We start from the raw sequence: 19,593 nt of genomic DNA, 5'->3' as shown, positions 1-19,593 counted from the left end.
ACCAGCAGCACAAGTCAATTTGGAGTTACAGCAGCGGTTTTAATTCACTTTGGGGACTAGCAAAGCCCAAAACAAAATACAAAAATTGAATATATGAACCGTTATGTTCCATACCAGAAAACAAAACTGAAACAAATGACAAATATCTTACCTGAGATCCTAACATATGAACTATGGCGCCCCTACCGTGACATGTTCGAAAAAAATTTTAAAAAAATTTGCCACAAGATAAATAAATTGTGGGAATGGATTACTATTTTGTTGTCATGAAATACTAAAAATCTGATTTAATGTTTAGATTTTGGATTGATTGATTGATTGATTGATTGATTGATTGATTGATTGATTGATTGATTGTTCGTTTATACAATTTTGTAAATAATAGTCCTATGGTGACATTTTAGAAGAAAACTATTTGTGGCCACAAAATAGTAACCCGTTCACATGATTTAATTGTCTTGTGTTCACAAATTATTGTTGCTACTGAAATGTCCTCAGATCAAGGGGCTCTGTACAAAAACAGAAGGAAGAGTGTGTTAATTTACAAGAGTTTAAGAATTAATAATCAATCAATCAATCAATCAATCAATCAAAACCTAAACCTATTTGAAAATCAAGCCAACTCAGTCCATCCAGATCTCTTTTGATAATCACAGTCTGATCAGGGGCAGTACAGAGCAGAGTAGGTTACAGCAGCTGAGATAGTAAGTGTAGAAAGTTTGACCTACCTGTAGATACCACACTAGATTTATTTGACTTGTTATGCATGTGAAGTGTGGGGGTTTGAAAATATAGATTTGCTGGAAAAATTACACCTTAAATTTCTGAAGTATACCCTAAAAGTTAAAATGACAACCTGCAATAACATGGTGTATGGGGAGCTGCGAAGAGGTTGATCACAGGTAAAGAAAGTAAGTTAAACCGAACAATGTATAACTATCTGCTTAACCTGCACAACACATGTGCGTATGTGGCACCATGGGTTTTAAAGGTTAAACAGACACTGGATGACTGTGGCTTGTCTTACCTCTGGATCACACAGCAGTGTAACAACATTAACTAGCTTAACTGACTCACTGTTGAACAGAGGCTTAGAGATCATTTTCTGCAAAAGTGGCAAGGTGAACTGGATAAAATGACATCATGTGATGTGATCATGGTCTGAGCATCAAAGTAAAATGAAATGAAATAAATAAAAGTAGTGGTGTGTCACTTTTCATCCAATCCTGTCAGAGCAGTTCTGTTCAAATGGACCAATCAGGCGCAACACCTGCATCAACAGACACGCACCCATATTCAACAGGGGAGGACACAGAACTGTACAAAACACATAAACAATTCACAAAATACAAGACCCATATGATTTCTAAAAATGATCCCAAACTTGGTGAACCTATTTGACCTTAAACTTGAGTCATGATAGTACATGAAACATTTATTTGTTTGTCAAGATGATTTTCTTAAACAAGAAATACACCTGTGTAAGCCTGTATGAAGTAAAACGAAATTTAACAAGTCTTACATTTTTCCTTTAATTTCATAGAAAGGATATAAAACTGTCCTGTAGCTTTACCTAAAAAGTTTAATAGAAAAGTTTGCCTATTTTTTGATAGAATGAATCAATGTGTATTAAGAGGCAGACTCTTGTTTGTGCATTTTAGATAACCTTTTCATTTTACTTTGCATTTGTAAGTGCAGCCCAGATCTTTTATAGTCGCTGAACTGAAAGTTTGGTGAACATAAAAATGTGACATTTGTGAACAGAGGAGATAGCAGAGTAGATACCCGCAAACACCACCTGAGCTGAGTCACACAAAAAAAAGTGTACAGGGTTTCTGTTGTTATCCCTTTAGGTTTACTGGCAGTGCCAACGCAACCAAGAGTTTTTTGATGCACTTAGGAGCTGAAGATTCACAGCAGCCAAACACATCTGTAAACTGGTAATTAAAAAAACAACTCTCATTACATTGTTTGTTTGTTTTTATACTTAAGGACTACATTATGCTTAGGGAATCTGGAAAAGAAATCTATATGGAATTTTATCTCTGGAGTTACTCTGTGTAAAGTAAATCCTGCTTAGCACACAACTGTATCTTTATTTTCCCTGTGCAGGATTGTAAAGCTCTGATGGAAGATCTGTTGAAATAAAACAAAGATCAAGTGAAAAGATCTATCAACAGATTAATGTATGGTGTAGTAAATGCTGGACCACTGAACCTCTATCTGGTGTCCACGTTTAAACACGTGGATCATGATCTATTTTAATTTTAATCAGGCTTACATGTGGCTGGATGGATGAATTGAAGATGAATGGAAGGATGTACAGATGAATTATTTACAGTACAATAAATAACTAAAAAATAAACGTATAAGATAAGAGGCTTACATCATGGCATCTTTTATACAGTCTATGGTTGTAGGTGTTGGTCAGACAACTTTGAGGTCCATTTTCGCACTTTCGCTTTAAATTTTACGAGACCACATGGGAAGTATCAAACTGGCCGCAGCTGCCTGGATTTCCGTAAGAAACGTAGAGGATTACATGAGACCCTTTTAATCTTTAACCAACTAAATAAACCCTGCTGCAGAGCAGTGCTTAGACTGTGTGGACGTATGAGACATGGCGGTGTGTTTCCTCGGTGGACGTTTCCTGAAATGCAGGAGTAATTTAAGAACAGCCACCATGACAGCGAGCCAGTCGTACAGGTAAATGTGTTAACAGTGTTTATTTGAGCTGGGTCCTAGTTGCATGCACGAATATTGACTGTAACTGATTAATGCTGCATGAGAAAAACAGGAAACACTTGCCCGCCCCACTTTTAGTGACACGTTGGGGATATGATTTGATTTAATTTTCTAAAGGTTTATTCCACTTAAATCCACAAGATGGCGCTGGCAGTGCACAATCTATGTGCACATGGTCGTAAATGAATGCCTTTAAAACGTTAATGTGCATGCTGTCAAGGTTTACCAAATGTATAATGGTTGGCCTTTGTAGTATTATTATTCATATAGTGGTCGTATTACGTTGGAAGCTATTATGAGAATATTGTTATGGTTATTCTTTGAAGTTCATTCTAAAAATGTAAGTTGTTATTTTTATAGGGAAGAAAAAAGTCATTTTGAAATGATCGTCTCAAAATTGGATTCACCTTCTCCCAAATATAGTGCAAGGACATCACATACGACTAGAAAATAATGAAGCATGAGGAGTAAACCTTCCAAATATGTTCCCACTCTTTTTTAACAATACAAGATCTTAAGTTTCAAAAGCTGGAGTTGTTTTCTCTCAAGGTCATAGTCATGCCTTTTGAGTAACCATGATAATGGTCATAATTTGAGATCATAGGGATTAAAGTTGATGTAAGTTTTTGCCAGTTTGAAAAATGTTGACTCATGTTTAGTTACAGTGTCCCTGCAGAAATGTTTCAGGTCAGAGTCTGTCCTCACAGCACACAATGTGTAACAGCAGGCAAACTGTGAGGCTGTTCAAGTAAACAAAAGAAGAAAATGCAATCATTGTCTCAGTGGAGCCAGGTGGAATAGCTTTAACTGTGCATGAACTAGCATAGAGGGGAAAAAAATCATGCCTCTGCTATGGATCAAAATTACAAGACATTCAAAATGTCTATTTTAGGGGCAATGACACAAAAAGATACAGTATCATCTAGTTACGTGGCTGATTTTTGCAGAAATGTAGCATTTTGACTGTGATACAAGATGTTTTGTTTCATTGGTTTTACCGTGGCTGTCAAATACAAGGTAGATTTAGGTCTATTCCTTTTATAACACAGTCCACCTGTCTGTCCGTCTCTGCAGCTCCTTAGTGACCTCAGGCCGGCAGCATGTTAATGGAGTGGATCTGTACTATGAGCAGACAGGTGGAGGGAAAACACGCTCTCCTGCTGCTCCCTGGTGCTATTGGTAAACACAACAAAAACACACCTCTCCTTAAGAGCTCTCACACACTGACAGTATCTCTGCCTTTATCTTTTGATTTTGTTAACTGTTTCTGTCTCTTTGTCACAGGAAGTACTCGGACTGATTTTGGCCCTCAGCTGAAGTCTCTGAATAAAGAACGCTTCACTGTGGTTGGCTGGGATCCTCGTGGTTATGGGCAATCCCGTCCCCCAGATAGAGACTTCCCTTTGGACTTCTTTGAGAGAGATGCAAAGGATGCCGTGGATCTGATGAAGGTCTAATATGTCTGTTATTTCACTGAGGTTGATAATATATCCATCTTGTTGGTGACTTAATCAAAGGAAGAAAAATGGATGTAAAAATCTTCGAGCATTGAGTGAAACGTTTCAAGATGAGCTTAGACAAATGAATAATGCTGCAGAACAACAGTGGGAGATTATAGTTGCATTAAAAATGTGTTTTTAGCTACGTTGTGAAAGCAGCCGAAAATAATAGTGATGCCTCTTTTTGAGCTGAAAAAGCAAACGTAACAGAATAGATTTATTCTTTATTGTAATTGTCAATGCTGAAAGTCACTGCTGGGGGTATAGGTGTCAGACAATGTTAGTAACTGTGTGCTGCAGAAACAGACTTTTTAAAAATTCCCTCATTTCAGGTTCTCAATAACTGATAAACTCTGTTGTCTTCATTTTAAAATGATGCCCAGTATTTTAATTTTTATCCACAGGCATTAGGCTTCCATAAGTTCTCTCTGCTGGGCTGGAGCGACGGCGGAATCACGGCTCTGATAGCAGCTGCAAAAAACCCCAACCTGATAAACAGGATGGTTGTTTGGGGAGCAAATGCCTTCATCACCCAGCAGGACCTTGAGCTTTACGAGGGTACTCCCACTCCACTTGTTGTCATGGATTTCTTACAGTAAATCCTTGTACTGTGTGATTTTGCACAGTTTCATCTTCAAAATTCATTTTGCCATTTGTATCACTCAGATACATAAAAAAGATGACATTATGACGTTCTGAATAACTGTGTGGTCTTGTGTTTGCAAAGCGGTGCGTGATGTCTCCAAGTGGAGTGCAAGGATGAGACAGCCGTTGGAAGAGGTGTACGGAACAGAAAAGTTTGCAAAAAACTGGGATGCCTGGGTTGATGGGATTACACAGTTTGCAGCGAGACCAGAAGGTACGTGAACAATCTTTGACTCAAACACTAATTGAGTTAAAGAGAGGGATGCAGCAGAAATGCTTTCTAGTTGAAATGCATGTTTTGTGCTTTTGCAACTATGAAAATATGAATTTAGTGCAGATCTCGAGAAAACAACTTAAATCAGCCCATTATCGTAGTGATGAGATGTATGGATGCATGTTTGCTTTGGGCCTCTGTAGAATAGAAGAGCATATGTTATAAGGAAAAAAAGACATTCTGTCTTTAAAGATGAGATTTGGGAGATCTGCATTGAAGATCAATACAATTACCCATGATTTCTTAAATAGAGTATATGCAGAATGAGTTTAACCATTACTTGAATTTCTTGTGGTCAGGGAGTATCTGCATTGAGCTACTGCCTCTAATCAGCTGTCCGACCCTCATCATCCACGGAGAGAAGGACCCCGTGGTGCCAACCTTTCACGCACAATTCCTCTCCAAACATGTTAAAGGGTCACGGTAAGACAACACACAACAGCATTTTTAAATATCAATAACATTTGAATGAACCTAAATTATGAAATAACATGTCACATGTGTATCCCTACTTTTTGTTACCCCAAATCTAGACTGCACATGATGCCAGAGGGTAAACACAACATCCACCTGAGGTATGCTGATGAATTCAACAAGCTGGTGGAAGACTTTCTAGAAGACTGAGCGATCGATTAACACTGAAATAACGACTGATCATCTTGTAGAAGAAGAAGAAGCAGGTGGCTAGTAGGTCTGAGGAAATATAAACACTAAAGGAAGTAATTTTGTCAGTTATTCAACTTCTATCCATGCAAAGCTTAATACTTAACAAGTTAAAGTTAAACATGTATAATACTTTCAATGTTTTCCATCAAATGTTGATTTATTTTAATAAATTTGATACAAAGGTAGTTGGTGACTTTTTATGGGGATGGAGAGTAAGTAACTAAATTATATATTTTTGTATTAAAATTCTACTATACTGATACTGATTATGAACGCCAAAAAACAAAAGCAAAGAGTGTACAAATTTGACAATAGCTCCGCACTATCAGCAGCATCATAAAAGTGTTATTAAAACAAGAAAAAATAATTTGAAAAATTCAGAATTTTCCAATTTTGTGTCATGTGCCACTCTACTTTTGGTATTCTCTTAGATAGCATGACAGTTTTTGTACTTTTTCTTATAAATATTTTAGAATTAATAATAAAGTAATGATAATGAATAATAGATAATTATGTAAATGTATCGGGTGCCTCTCAGACTTTCTAATTTTGAGCTATTATTAATCTTGGATAGTGAATAAGATAACGTTTCTGGCGTTCTGGATCAGTCGTAAGCTTTCTTTCTTTCTTTCTTTCTTTCTTTCTTTCTTTCTTTCTTTCTTTAACCAAATAAAATACTCATTGAGATTTTTCTCTTTTTCAAGAGTGAACTGGCCAAGATGGCAGCACAAAACAGGTTACAACACACAACAAGCACACAAAACAACACAACTATGAAATACGGTCACAGTTTCACATGGTTACATGATTACACAGTGCAATCACAAGATCCAGCTGAGCTTATTTCTCTGTCTTTTATGATTGACTTGAATTTCCCCAGAGTTACAAGATGTGTCAGTTTCAAGTCCTTCTGCACATCATTCCAGGTAAACGGGGCTGAAAATTTAAACGCTTTTTTGCCCAGTTCAGTTCTGACTCGGGATTTACTGTCTATGCTCGGGACCTGCAACTGTATGATGTCCTGAGAGCACAGGCCATATCGGCTGAGGTTTCTACACGTGTACACACAAATATGTAGGGAGAAGACCAAGAATGAGTGAGAGAGTTATTGACCCTACAAAGATGGACAGTGCGACAGCGTATAGGATCAGAGATGTACTGCAACCGGAAATAAAACGCAAAGCACAGTGATATACAGTATTAGTAGTTTCTTTAAAAACTGATCAGGAGCAGGTCTCCATAGTCCAAAAGGGTAAAAAAAAAACTTGTGATCAAATGTTTCTGACTTTCAATAAAAAACGTGATCTGTCAGTTGTGCTTGTGCTGCAGCCACGTCTGAATATCGATGATCGATTGCTTCTGTCTTTTGAAACCAGGAAGTGTCTCATTCTGTTTACAGTGAGCTAGCACGAGTTCATATGGTTTTAGGTTGCAGTTAGAGTTGAACAAAATGACAGAAACATTAAACGGAGCTGCGTTTGACGCTGTGACGGTGCACAATTTTTCGGAGAAGATTTTGGAGCAACTCATTCATTTCCACGTCATGAAGCTCAGCGGAGGGTTCTTCCTGTGGGTCGGTTCGAGTCCGGTCCTGTCCAACCTGGCGGTCTCCATGAGCAGCAAATTCGTGAGTTAACTCGCGGAAACCTACCTGAGTGGTTTCATTTTCTTATAACTGTGCAGAAATGTAACGATAAAGACGGATAGTAGAGTTTGCATTCAAGTTTCTAGCTCTGGGCTTAAACAATGGTACCGTAATTAAATCCAGTTTTGTTACAAGACCAGAAAAAAGGTTGATAAAAACAGGTCAATCATACCCCTTGGTGCCTCATGTTGTATTATATGCTGCAGAAGTGCCCACTTGAATGCCTGCAATAGATAAATCCTGATAAAATAGCCTCTTTGGAACCCTTTAAGTGGAAAACGCATGAAAAAGGGCCTTGTAGATTGCCTCTGAGTGAATACATGATCAAGCGCCCTCTTCTAGTGGATAAAATGTAAAAAATAATATAATAAGTGCGTTCTCAGTTGCCCCTTTAAATTTATATTCTTCACCCCTGCATTTAAAAAAAAGGGTTTTTTATTTATTAGTCTTGCAAAATAAGTAAACGAGAAGTCAACAAGAAAAATAGTTTATCAGTTTGAGCATTACATATATTGTCTTTGTAGTGTAGTCAATTCAATGTAGGTTGAAATGGATTTGCAAATCATTGTATTCTGTTTTTATTGACGTTTTCCACAACGTCCCAACTTCATTGACATTGGGGTTGTATATAAGTGGTGTGAATAATACATACATAGTCAGGGAGTTAGGAGTTTGTGGTTGATAGAGATGCTGTGCGGTTAAATTTGCAAAAGTGTGAGGCCAGGTGGCTTTCATGATGCAGGAGGCCCTTTCACTGTATCTGCTGGTGTAAATGTCTGTGGTGATGGGTAGGCTGCCTCCTACAATACTCTGTTGAGCCTCCACCACCCTCTACAAGGCCTACTTCTCTGCAGCAGAGCAGCAGAGCAGGAGCACAGGATGCTCTCCACCACGCATCTTTAAAAGAGTTCAGGACTGAGTTCCTGAGTCCAGTGCACCTCAGCCTTTTGAGGAAGTAGAGGCGCTAGTAGGCCCTCTTATCCAGGCAGTAAGGGTTGGTACTCCAGGTGGAGACTGCACTCCTACAACATATTAAGCAATGTTAAGCAATATAATTTGAAATAAGCAAGTTTAGAATAGGTTACATTTCAAGGCAGTATACTTTATCGTAGGGCTGTGCAATCAACTGCAATTCTTCTTAACAGTTTCATAAGCATTTGCAATAAACACGTCCCACAAAGTCGAATGAATTCAGTCTTTAAATAAAGACAGAGTGGAATTATTCCGGATCTCAGAGCTCATGTTTTCATTCCTTGCAGAGGGACTTAAACTGTTCTATTTAATTCCTTTTGTCTGCAGGATTCCATGCCTTTATCCACATTAGTCTTGGGAGACCCGTCCAACACTGCTTCAAATTCCCTGGCACAGAGATTAGGTAATGATGTTTGAATGTGTGCAAGAAATGATGTGGCCTATTATTCCTGATATTGTAGAAATGTACAATAAGTCATTAAAAGATGAAGAGATCTTGGCAGCTTTTATTCATTTTATCTGGTATGTTTTGCCTGTTCTAGCAAGAAATTAGCTCAAATAACCTCCCCAGCTTTTTTGTAGTGTATCTTACCTTTCACTGTTCTACATTAATTTCAATACAGAATGTGCATATCGAAGCTTGCTTTAGTAATATCCTCCAAAGAACGATGCATGTTTCTATTTTTGTTTTGTCAGAGTTTGCAGCAGCAGATTGATTTGAAGTCTCTACTTACTAACAGCAAAGAGAAAACGCAAGCTGCACAGAATAAGAAGCTTTGATCGTTCTCAGTTTGTCAATTAGGTCAGCTAGTTGTGTTCGCAACTTTATACCTCATATTTAATGACAACCAGTGGTGTCTTTACACTGTAAGAAAACATGTGGACACTGCTAAATGAATAAATCATGCAAAATATTTTTCACAGAACTGCTACATGTTTCCAGACTCTTGATAGACACATGAAAATACAAACATACATATTATTTGTATAATGATATAGATTTATGATGATGCTAAGACAGTCTATTTTCTGGTTAAATATTTATATATTTTTAATGCAAACGCTGTCATCGCCCTTTAACCTAAAGTAACATAGCTGTGACAGAGACTTTTCTTGGATCTCCCTAAACTTACAAGACTTATAAGTCTAGTGTGATTAAATGCTATAAAATGGTTTGTTTTATTCTAATTCTTGTCCAAACTCCAAATGAATTTTCTCTTTCTTTCTCTGTTTTAGCAAAGAAGACCAAAAAGCAAGTCTTTGTGAGTTACAGTATTCCATTGACGGACTCCAACTTCAGCCTTCTGGTGGAGAACAGAATCAAAAAGGAGCTGGAGCTTCACCCGGAGCACTTCTGAGCACATACGATTTGTTTATTTAGTTTATTTTTCTAAGAAAGAACTTTGACTTGTAGTCCCCTTCCAAATACTGTAACCTCACTCCAACACAATAACCACACTCAGTCACATCAAGTGTTCTTTTATTGACATAATAAATTAAGTGGTTTATTATCAAAACATGTAGGCCTATGGCTTTTTGTACAAATGCATCATATTAAAAAAATAACACTTAGAAAACAGCATTAGTGGTTGAGTTTTTTCTCTCAGTGATTAACTGTTGAAAACATACAAACTAGCAAACCATACAGGGTGTTTGAAATACGTGCTGTGTACTAAATATGGAGGATGTTTGAATCTGGATTCAGGTTCATGTCATGGTTTATGGGATGGTTGATCTATTCAGTGTGCTTATATCCTATAAAAGTATGGCCCATACATTATGAATGAATGGCACATGTATACGCACCTTACATATTTTTTGCAGTCCTAAAGGATACTTACATTGTAAAGTGTATAAATGTACACCAACCACAACTAGGCCAGGGCTACGCAGACGTCGCTGCTCTATGCTAATCTTCACAAACGTTTATTTCAAAAAACTGTAAAATATTGTGCTTTCTGTCTAGAGTTAACACATCCTAGGAGAAGGATTACAACATTACCACAGTACAGAGGACGAGGAGTGAGAAGTTGGAAGTGGAAATATTTGCTAATTGAGGAGGTATTTCAAGCAACAAAATTGCCCTTGGCGGCATGACAAAATAAATACTGGTTTTCTTAAATTACATTCTCTGTTTGTTAAAAGAACAGAGCCATCATGATAAAGCCTTTGAAATGCTGAGATGCTTCATAAGACATACAGCAGTACACTCTAATGTCTGTTCAACTCTCAGATTTACTTTGCATTACTCACAGTCTCTATAGGCTACACATAAGGTCTGCCAAGGTCTCCGGCTGTTCAGCAACATCAGACAACCATCATACACCCACACCATCAGCAGTAATGCTTCCTTTAAAAATCAGTGTCTTCACTGACTTCACCTCTGAGGATAAAGTGCCACATTGGACTTCTAGTAGAGGGAACACAAGTAACAAGAAAAACATGTAAAACTGTTTGTGCCCTTTCATGCAAAAAAGAGTGGTAGTGGTTTAGCCAGTCCCTGCATCTCCAATGTGTTGGCTGAAAATCACAAACACTTGATTGTGTCTCTGACATTTAGTGCAAAGTAACTTATAAAGAGTTATAAGATGCAGTGGAATCCTCCCTCAACGAGTCAAAACTACAAACAGAAAACTCTCAGCTCAGAGCAGCTCTACTTTGCATCTTCACTTCTCGCTTCTGCTGCTTTTTCCTGGGAATCATTCTCGACAGAGCGGACTGCAGTGCAAGGAAAACACCACTCAACACTTTCATATTATTGAATGTACACTGACTTCAGACAAACAAAGTCCAGTACAATATTTTTGGCAACTCCTGAATGAATCATAGTCACTAAAAACTACACAAATTTACTTTCGTCACCAACTCAAACTTTAAAGAGTTCATTTGGTTCATCCGAACAATTTCATTTTCCCTTTTAAAGGTTTTTTTTTTTTTTCAAAGGTTCAAAGCCCATTCAGTCATGTTAATGCTTGAGCAATTAACAGCACAATAGTAGACTATTGCTAAGATGCTCAAACCCCGTTGGCTATGGCACGATTTCCAATTATCTCCCCTCCAGTGGCAAGGGCATACGAGGCAGGTACCGCTGCCAGAGCGGTGGCTGCTGCAACTGTAGCGCCCCCAGTGGCTGTGAGGTGTAACGGTGTGTCGTGGACTCTGGAGTAGTCCCCGTCAGTCTTGGCAAGAAGGAGGTGCTGCTCTCCTGGATGGAGCAGGGTCTGACGGGTGAAGGTCTCCCCGTCAGCCAGGCTCTCAGGCAGAGGCTGGCCCCTGGGCTCAGGCAGCAGCAGCAGGCAGATGATGCACAGCAGGGTGCAGCAGGCGAAGATCACGTGATGCAGGAAGTAGCCCTTCTGGTTGTGGAGCTCCATGATGGGTGCAGTGAGCATGCCGAAGCCAGCACTGGCCAGGACCAGGCCCAGCCCTCCACCCCTGCAAAGGTAAGAGGAAAGAAGTGTAGAAGATCCATTACCAAGGCTGTCTGGTATGACTGAAACCACAAACAGGCTCCTTAGGCATCAGAATGCTTTAGATCAAGTTTCTAAAACATTATTTACACCTCTTAAACTTCAGCATAAGGAGTCTGTGTCTGGCAAATTCTCAACTTTTCTCAACCAAGACTCTGACAAATGTCTGTTGTACTAAGTCATTGACCGGCTGTCTATTTATCTGTCAAGACATCCTTTTACAACCCCCTTATGGATTCCAATGTTACTTTTGTGTGAATACCTATGAAGAACATGAGTCTGAAAATGAGAAGGTGGATTTCTATTTGTCAATTCATCCTCGCACCCTTTTTTCATGCTTTCTTCCCTGTAAAGCTAACTGGTTCAAAGATGAGTACTTTTACACACCTTTGAACAACACTTGATGTAAAGGTTTTTATTTGAAGCCAACTGTGACCTTAGCAGGGATTAAATCTGTACTCATGTGTCAGTCAAAACTTCACCACAAGGTGGTGCCAAAAGGTTATGAGAACAAGAGCTGTAATAATATGCAGTAAGGACTATTTTGCAAACATGCATGTTTTTAGTTTTCGCACACGATCAGTGTACTTACATCTTTTTGAAGTACAGAGGGAAAAATAAACTTCAGAGCCAGCATTATGAAGTCAAAAACTATATGTTTTGTAGACACTATGGAGCTCATTTTTAGACTTAGAGTATAGAGGCACATATACGACAGACACACATATAGAGTCCATTTTATTCAGCAAAGGGAAAGTGATTCTCCCCCATCTGTGCTTCATCAGCGACTCTATGTGTGGGTGTAATGAAAAGTAAGACAGCTCCCCTAAGTGTTGTATTGTGTGTTTATGACCATCCAGGCTCACCTGATAACTGTCGGAGTGATTTCAGCACAAAAGAAGATGCTGAGTTGGCTCACTGCATGAGAGGAGAACATGCCGATGATGGAGAAAGCCACTGAGAATTTCCTGTTCAGACTGTCTCGCAGAACTGTGCAGAGGAGGAGGAGGAGAGAAGGTAAGTGTACCAAAAACCCTGACCATGAAGCACAAACGGCTAATTTAACAAAAAACCTCAGGGCGAAAAAGAAATATCCAAAAATCACACAACAATATAGCTTTCCCCTCTGCTCAATGTATCATTTCTTATTCAAGTGAATCATTTTATGTCTAAGAATCTCTACCTGCGTCATGACGAAGGCTGTACTTCCCAATCACTGGATCCCATCAGCGAGCATGAGAGGATAAAGAGGAGAACATGTCATTAGTAAGCACAAAGGGCGGCACAGTGCTGACTCAAGACAGGCAGAATGAGAAACAGCCTTCAGGAGAACTCAGAGCAGTTTATCAGTGAAGCCTGAAATAATGACTTCTGTGCTGCATATGTAGGTCAAAACTGGGAGAAAGGGGGAAGCTGCTATTCGACTGAGACTTGCAGTCTGTGCCGTTTTTAATGAACCCGAGACGGCATGAAAAATGTGCAAGTGAAACTCAATTCACTGTCGGATTTCAACTTTCTGTTTTGAAATGCAAGGACAAGTATTTCATAATCTTCTGAATAACTTTTCAACCAAAGTATCTCTCCAATCACAGCTCTGCACAGCTGGTCTGTCGAGTCATTCTTAACATGCAGATTACATAAGCTGAGTGCTTGTATAAAAAATCAGTCATCCGAGTATTTTTTTTTCCTTCTTGCATTTCATAACAAAAAATGGACTTCCTCAAAATGCACCTGCACATCTGCAAGTGTACAAAAGCAGTGTGTCAGCCACAGTGGGGTTTTTAGAGCTCTTATGTAAGATCCTCGGCCAACTATTTTGATGCCTATGTTTGTAACTAAGCTTCGATCCCAAAAGAAGGGATGACATAACTCTTAACATTAGGTAAGTGTAACTGTCCTGCTACTGGCTTGAGACAGATTTGTTGAATTATGTCATTACTTCTCATGTTTAAATTTTTCTGTAGCCACATATTTATATGAAAACACAACTTATAACAGTCAGTGCCAAAGTGTGTTTTTAATGTGTTATCATCACACAACACCAGTAACAGTGATGTGTCGGTCGTGAATGAATTGTTTCTAAGAGCTGGCTCTTGTATGTACACGTTATGAGCCAGCTCCGTTTGAGAGCTGGTTTCCTTTATTCTCCTTTTTGTAGTTAGTAAAGAATAAAGTGACGATCTTCTCTCCACACTGCTTGGTCACAGGCACACCATGCACTGACTGACTGCTGTGTGAATGTGTGTGCTGTTCTACCAACCAGATGCGGGGGGGAGGTGATGACGGTGCTCAGAGGGCATGTGCTTGATAGTATAGTACTGATGTTTTTACACCAAACATCATGTAAAATAGTGTTTTTCCAGGGAATGATGTCGTTAATGATAGTCATAATTAATATCTAAAGTAAAATACATGCACACATATCAGTCATAGATCAAAACATCGCTGTAAATGGCTGATTTTGCAAAAGCCAAAATAGTACCCTGAAGAGCCATTTGGGAGTGGAAAGAGCCGACTCATTTCTGAGCCACATGATAAGGACCACTGAAAAGAGCCAGAATTCTCTTCACTAATCAGTAAGAACTGACAATCTGATACTACACGTTTTCCCTTTCAGTGCCAAAGAATCATACTTGGGCTAAAAAGCTTGAATTTGCAAAATAACCTAAATTACTATTATTTTTTCTTAGTCTAAATGTCTAAAAGCTACCCAGAACTTGTAAACCAAAGCCAAAGCTGATTTTACATCATTACAGCACTAAGCTAGTATAATATAATCAATGCAACCATTGAGTCCCATGAAGGACTGAAAACACACCAAGAAACATCAAAAGATCAAACTATAGGTACCCAAGTAAACGATCACCACTCAAAACAACAATCTTAAATCCAGACCCATTGATTCATAAGTTGAAACCAATTCCCAGTTTCTATCACTGTAGCTGTTCACCTGTATGTTCAACTCCAGAGTCTAAAGTCAGACTGGCGTCATCAATAGTGCTCAGAGTGAAAAACAACACATTTATCTTGCCGACGATTTTCCTTTGATTACTCACAGTTGAGCAGACCCAGCTGTAGCAGTGAAGCCAGCGCTGTTATAATCATGAAGGTGAGTAGCCCTCCACGCCGGCCCATCAACCCCACAGCGGGACAAAGAGCCAGGCAGGTTGCTACAGCAATGCCAGCCATGGTGTAGTAATCAGCGTGGCACAGAGCGGTGGGCTGGGCCTCTGGGTCCATCATACTGCGGGCGAAGCAGTGGTGGATCCCATAACCGGTCAGCCTACGAACAACACAGAGAGAAATAATGAGGGAGGAGACAGAGATTTACAGTACCTGTGTGTGCATCTGGAGCGAGCTGGTTTTACACTTACATACTGTACATGTCTTTATTTCTCTCTTGGGGCGACTTAATGTCTTATTCATATTCCCTCAATGCATTGCAAAATATCTTCATGAGCCCACACACCACCTTGACACACTTACGAGTTGACACACAGCACCACAATGTTTTTCCACAGGTTCCTGGTGCTCATCATTTTCACGATGCAGGTCCTCTGGGGTTTCTTGTGCAGCTCCTGCTCCAGCTCTGTGAGGAAACATGAAACGCACACCTTCAGACCTTTCCTTTCAGGAGGTAATGAGAGGCATGCCGCTGAGGGACCTTTAGCACTGACAAGCTAATGTGCCATGGGGCCTTTAGATAGATATAGGACATTCATTTGTCCTCTCTCATCATCTATCTGTCCGTTTGTCCACCGAGGGAGACACACTGAATCAATCACAAACGCACAGGAGGAAAAATGAGAGCAATCTAAGTGACGCAAATCACAAACATGTCACTTCTCTAAAGACTGCACTCTGCAAGACAAATCTTTATAACTTTTTTTGATAAATCACTGAATGTTTTAAGTCATTATTCACGCTAGATTCAGCTTCTCAAATGTGATCGTTCCTTCCTTTTATATGTAAATGTAATGTCTTTGGATATATTGGAAAAACAAGCAACAGATAGAGATGACATTGCGCTCCATGATGCTCTGATTGATAGTTTGCATCATTTTTAGACATTTTCACATGAAACTATGAGTCTGAAAAGTAAGTGACAGATTAAACACAGATAATAATCACCATTAGTTGCAGCCCAACACAGAAGTCTGAGTGTATCGATCTTCCAGGGAGAGATCTGGAGTATGTAAACGTTTGTCTGATTGCAATTACATCATGTAAAGAGTGTAGAGAGGCTGGTTGAAAACCTACAGCATATTTGCGCATATGAAACGAAATCTTTGATTCTTTGTGTGCGAATCAGTGTCTTCATGTTCATTGCATGACCATTTCATCATACAGCGAGAAGCAGATGCAACATAACAAAGCAACTTATTCTCCTCCCATGTCGCCTCATACCTGCGCTTTGTCGCACCCTTTCAGACGAACAAGATAGTGCTTGTTGTGTGTTATACAGATGCATGTGTTAGCTTTATTTTCTGTCTGTATAGCAGTTAGTTTCAAACAGTCTTTGTGGTTAGGTTTAGGCACATACAAGCCATGGTTAACGATAAGGAAATGAACGAGGGGTCTGTAAACGCAACACTGAAACATCGGATTCAGGGATTCAAACAAGTGCTCTTTGGCCTTAGTGGCCTTAGGTTGGAGGTTTGGTGAGGCAGTTTGGATCAGTGATTACTTGTTATATGAAGTCAGTAGCTGTCTGATCATCATCACTACAGATGATAAGATGGTAAAGTGATAGTTAGCAGGTTAGTTAAGAATCCTTTGTTGCAGTTGAAGTGGTAAACAAGAACAACCCAAACGCAGCACTTTCATTTCCATAAACACAGATTTGTTTTTGATCCAAACATTGACTTTAATCTGAGTGCTGATGTTCCTAGTTTGAATGCATGTTAAAAAACATTCCTCCAAACACTGTTTTTCTTTGCAACAGCGCCAAATACACTTGGGTTGCATGATTCACGATCACCATGGAGCTCTGAAGCTCCACAGATAGCAGCATGTTAGCTGTTTGTTGGGGAACGTGTTATTTGACCAAACATCTTCCAAAACTTCATCCCAAATTGACTTTCTCAGTCTTATGAGAGTTTATATTTACATCTCACAACATTTCTGGTTCTGCAAGTGTTCTGGTATCCCTTTATATAGTCCCAGTGATGTCATACATAAGTTTAGTGAACTTTGTTTGCATGCACGAAATCATTCTGAGTTGAGAGCAAAAGAGGCGGAGGAGCACTCCTCTGATGAAGAGGCAGCTTTTATGAAACTCTTTTAACAAATATTTGCAAGCAGGTGCAACTAATAATCTGCTCTTAGATGTCACCTTTGAATTTCAACTCCTCCTTCACTTTTCAAGTTTTTATTCAGGCTGTAAACAAAAGGCTCTTACACACTGACATTTCAAGCTGGTATATTTACACCACATCTCATCCTCAATGTGTAATGCATACAAAGCCGTTCTCCTCCCCAGAAGGTAGTAACAGAGGCAGAGTGAGGTGGACAGGGTAAAGCAGCGCTGTGTGTTTGTGCATGCCTGAGTGTGTGTGTGTGTGTATGTAGTGCTCCCAATGTGTGTTTACAAGCAGTGCCTCTTGCGCTCCCACAGCGCTGTAATGCAATGTTAAATCACATACTGGAACCAGTATTATGCTGTTTGGGGGTTCACTCTGCAAGTACAAATGGGTTGTGATGGCAGAACTGTGTCGCAGCACTGCTACAGGATTGCAATTTGTAAGAAGCTAATTACAACAACTGAGAAGAAGTAGAAGAAGTCATTACAGGAAGTCCCTTCTTGCTAACTCATGGCTACATTGGCATCAACAGTTAGTCATTACTCCTAAAAATAATATTGTTGTTGTTGGACTGTGGTGAACAGGTTCAAAGATTGTAGCCAGTTTAAAGGTATTTGTGTCTCATGCAACCCTTTGCATCAGTATGAGGGTCACTATTTGACACCTTGGTAATTTGAACATGCTCAAACATAGATGTTGAGTTAGAATGACTGTGAATAAAACAAAAGAAGAAATATATTCAAAGGGAAATACATTTTAGTGATTTTACAGTTTAAGTGTTCCTTCAGAAATCTTCACCTGTGAGGACTCCACTCGGCTCTGTTGTCATGTCAACCTGGTTCTTTTTTGCGATGCGGAGCATCATGGCTTTCGACCTCCTGTAGTGCTGGGTGGCCAGCAACCAGCGCAACGACTCGGGAAAAATCCTGCAGAGAGTGAGAGAAATAGAAGAAGGGAAGGATGTGTGGACAGAAGACAAAGAAGGATTGGAAAAGATTAGTCAAAGCAAGAAGAAAAAACAGACAGAAGAGGGAAGAAGAAGAAGAACAAAAGAAGAAAGACAGTATTGTTCGGAAGTTGAAGCTCAGCTCTGTGTGGTCCAGTGTGTACAGTACAAGCCATCGCCTGGCTCAGCGCGGGAAGAATCTAGCCCCCCTCTCCCTGCTGTGGAATTCCTCTGAGGGTGGGACTCACCAGACGTAGGGAAGCATCAGAACGAAAGGGCTGATTATGACGATCTGCAGGACCTGCCAGTCATCCCGGTCGGGCCAATTGCGGCACAGAGCGGCCACCCCTGGCATCAGAAGCTGCCCGCCCACCATCAGAAAACTGGCCACCATGGTCATGGAGAAACGCCAGGCTGGCAAACAAAGCTCGATCCCTAAATAAAGACACAGAGAGGAGAGGGAGAGGACGATTTAGTCGCACATAAAAAATGGATTCTTGTACTCTACCAGGAGACGAGTGAATTATGTATTAGCTGGATTGTGTGTGGTGTCCATGGATGTGATTACCATCATACAGTTAACAGCAGCCCTAATGGCCTGGAAGAGTGTGGTGTGTGTGTTTGTTTAATGGTGGAGCCAGTATTGAATTCTCTCTCTGAATTATTGAGAGGAATATTACTGATGTGTCCCCTGAGATTTCAGGAGTTTAACACCAACAGACGTCTTTGTGAGGTTAGGATGGACTGCACGTTGAGGCTTTTGAGACGGTTCAGCTGCTCAGTGAGAGTTTCTGGGCTTTCTGTTCTCTCCCCTACTGCCTGTAACATGGTACAGTCCAGATGGCCTGGCCCATATGGCAAGGTCTTTTTGAAGGTGACCATTGTTGGGGGATGAGGAGTGAGAAGGAGACAGAGCAGGAAGGAGGGGGGGGGGGCTCACTAACCTGGCCTCATGTGGCATCACTTCTTATTGTGGAGAAGAGGAGAGAGAGAGGGGGAGAAGAGGGAGCGGGGAAAGTAAGAAGAGATGGGCAGAATACAAATTACTTTTCCCCTCAAAGGACACAAAATAGCCCCTCCATTCAGTAGTGGTATCACTGGAGGAAAGATAATAAAGAGTAGCAAATGGGAGGCAGAGAGAGAAAAGCAGATGGAGGAAGGCGGTAGGAGGGAACTAAAAGCAGAGAGAGAGAGAGAGAGAGAGAGAGAGAGAGAGAGAGAGAGAGAGAGAGAGAGAGAGATGACAAAGATAAGAATGATTTGGTTTGTACACACGGCAGGGAGGCTGAGAAAGACAAAATGAAGGTATTACTGGAAATCCCTTCATCTCTGCTTCCTTCAGCACCAGTCGGACAGTTTCACAGTTAATGTCTCCTAAAACCTTCCCTGCAGGAACCAATACAGATAAAGGAAATTGCGCTGACCCGT

General features: G+C 40.0%; 3 protein-coding genes across 3 annotated transcripts in view; 2 read left to right on the top strand and 1 right to left on the bottom strand.

The window, feature by feature from the left end:
* The first annotated feature begins 2,411 nt into the window (after nucleotides 1–2,411).
* On the top strand, nucleotides 2,412–6,014 carry bphl (biphenyl hydrolase like). The gene is given in 8 exon segments (XM_034677011.1): nucleotides 2,412–2,706; nucleotides 3,820–3,883; nucleotides 3,885–3,924; nucleotides 4,030–4,196; nucleotides 4,649–4,802; nucleotides 4,972–5,103; nucleotides 5,463–5,586; nucleotides 5,697–6,014. Coding segments are annotated over 8 exon segments (858 nt in total). The 5' UTR covers nucleotides 2,412–2,620; the 3' UTR covers nucleotides 5,788–6,014.
* A 1,144-nt stretch (nucleotides 6,015–7,158) lies between these two features.
* psmg4 (proteasome (prosome, macropain) assembly chaperone 4) lies at nucleotides 7,159–10,026 on the top strand. The gene is made up of 3 exons (XM_034676985.1): nucleotides 7,159–7,456; nucleotides 8,774–8,849; nucleotides 9,683–10,026. Exons 1-3 carry the CDS (start codon nucleotides 7,280–7,282, stop codon nucleotides 9,802–9,804), a joined length of 375 nt encoding a protein of 124 aa, XP_034532876.1. The 5' UTR covers nucleotides 7,159–7,279; the 3' UTR covers nucleotides 9,805–10,026.
* LOC117807627 (solute carrier family 22 member 23) overlaps nucleotides 9,723–19,593 on the bottom strand; it is a 26,474-nt gene continuing 16,603 nt past the window's right edge. The window contains exons 4-10 of the mRNA XM_034676973.1: nucleotides 18,414–18,600; nucleotides 18,018–18,145; nucleotides 15,403–15,505; nucleotides 14,973–15,199; nucleotides 13,100–13,132; nucleotides 12,783–12,906; nucleotides 9,723–11,881 (exon numbers count right to left, since the gene is read on the bottom strand). Of these exons, the coding sequence (XP_034532864.1) occupies nucleotides 11,461–11,881; nucleotides 12,783–12,906; nucleotides 13,100–13,132; nucleotides 14,973–15,199; nucleotides 15,403–15,505; nucleotides 18,018–18,145; nucleotides 18,414–18,600 (1,223 nt within the window). The 3' untranslated portion in view covers nucleotides 9,723–11,460. The remainder of the gene's footprint in view (nucleotides 11,882–12,782; nucleotides 12,907–13,099; nucleotides 13,133–14,972; nucleotides 15,200–15,402; nucleotides 15,506–18,017; nucleotides 18,146–18,413; nucleotides 18,601–19,593) is intronic.

Source organism: Notolabrus celidotus, chromosome 2 (genome assembly GCF_009762535.1).
Source record: "Notolabrus celidotus isolate fNotCel1 chromosome 2, fNotCel1.pri, whole genome shotgun sequence".
Taxonomy (NCBI): domain Eukaryota; kingdom Metazoa; phylum Chordata; class Actinopteri; order Labriformes; family Labridae; genus Notolabrus; species Notolabrus celidotus.
The sequence above is the reverse complement of the archived record's forward strand: the minus strand, read 5'-3'. Positions and strand labels throughout refer to the sequence as shown.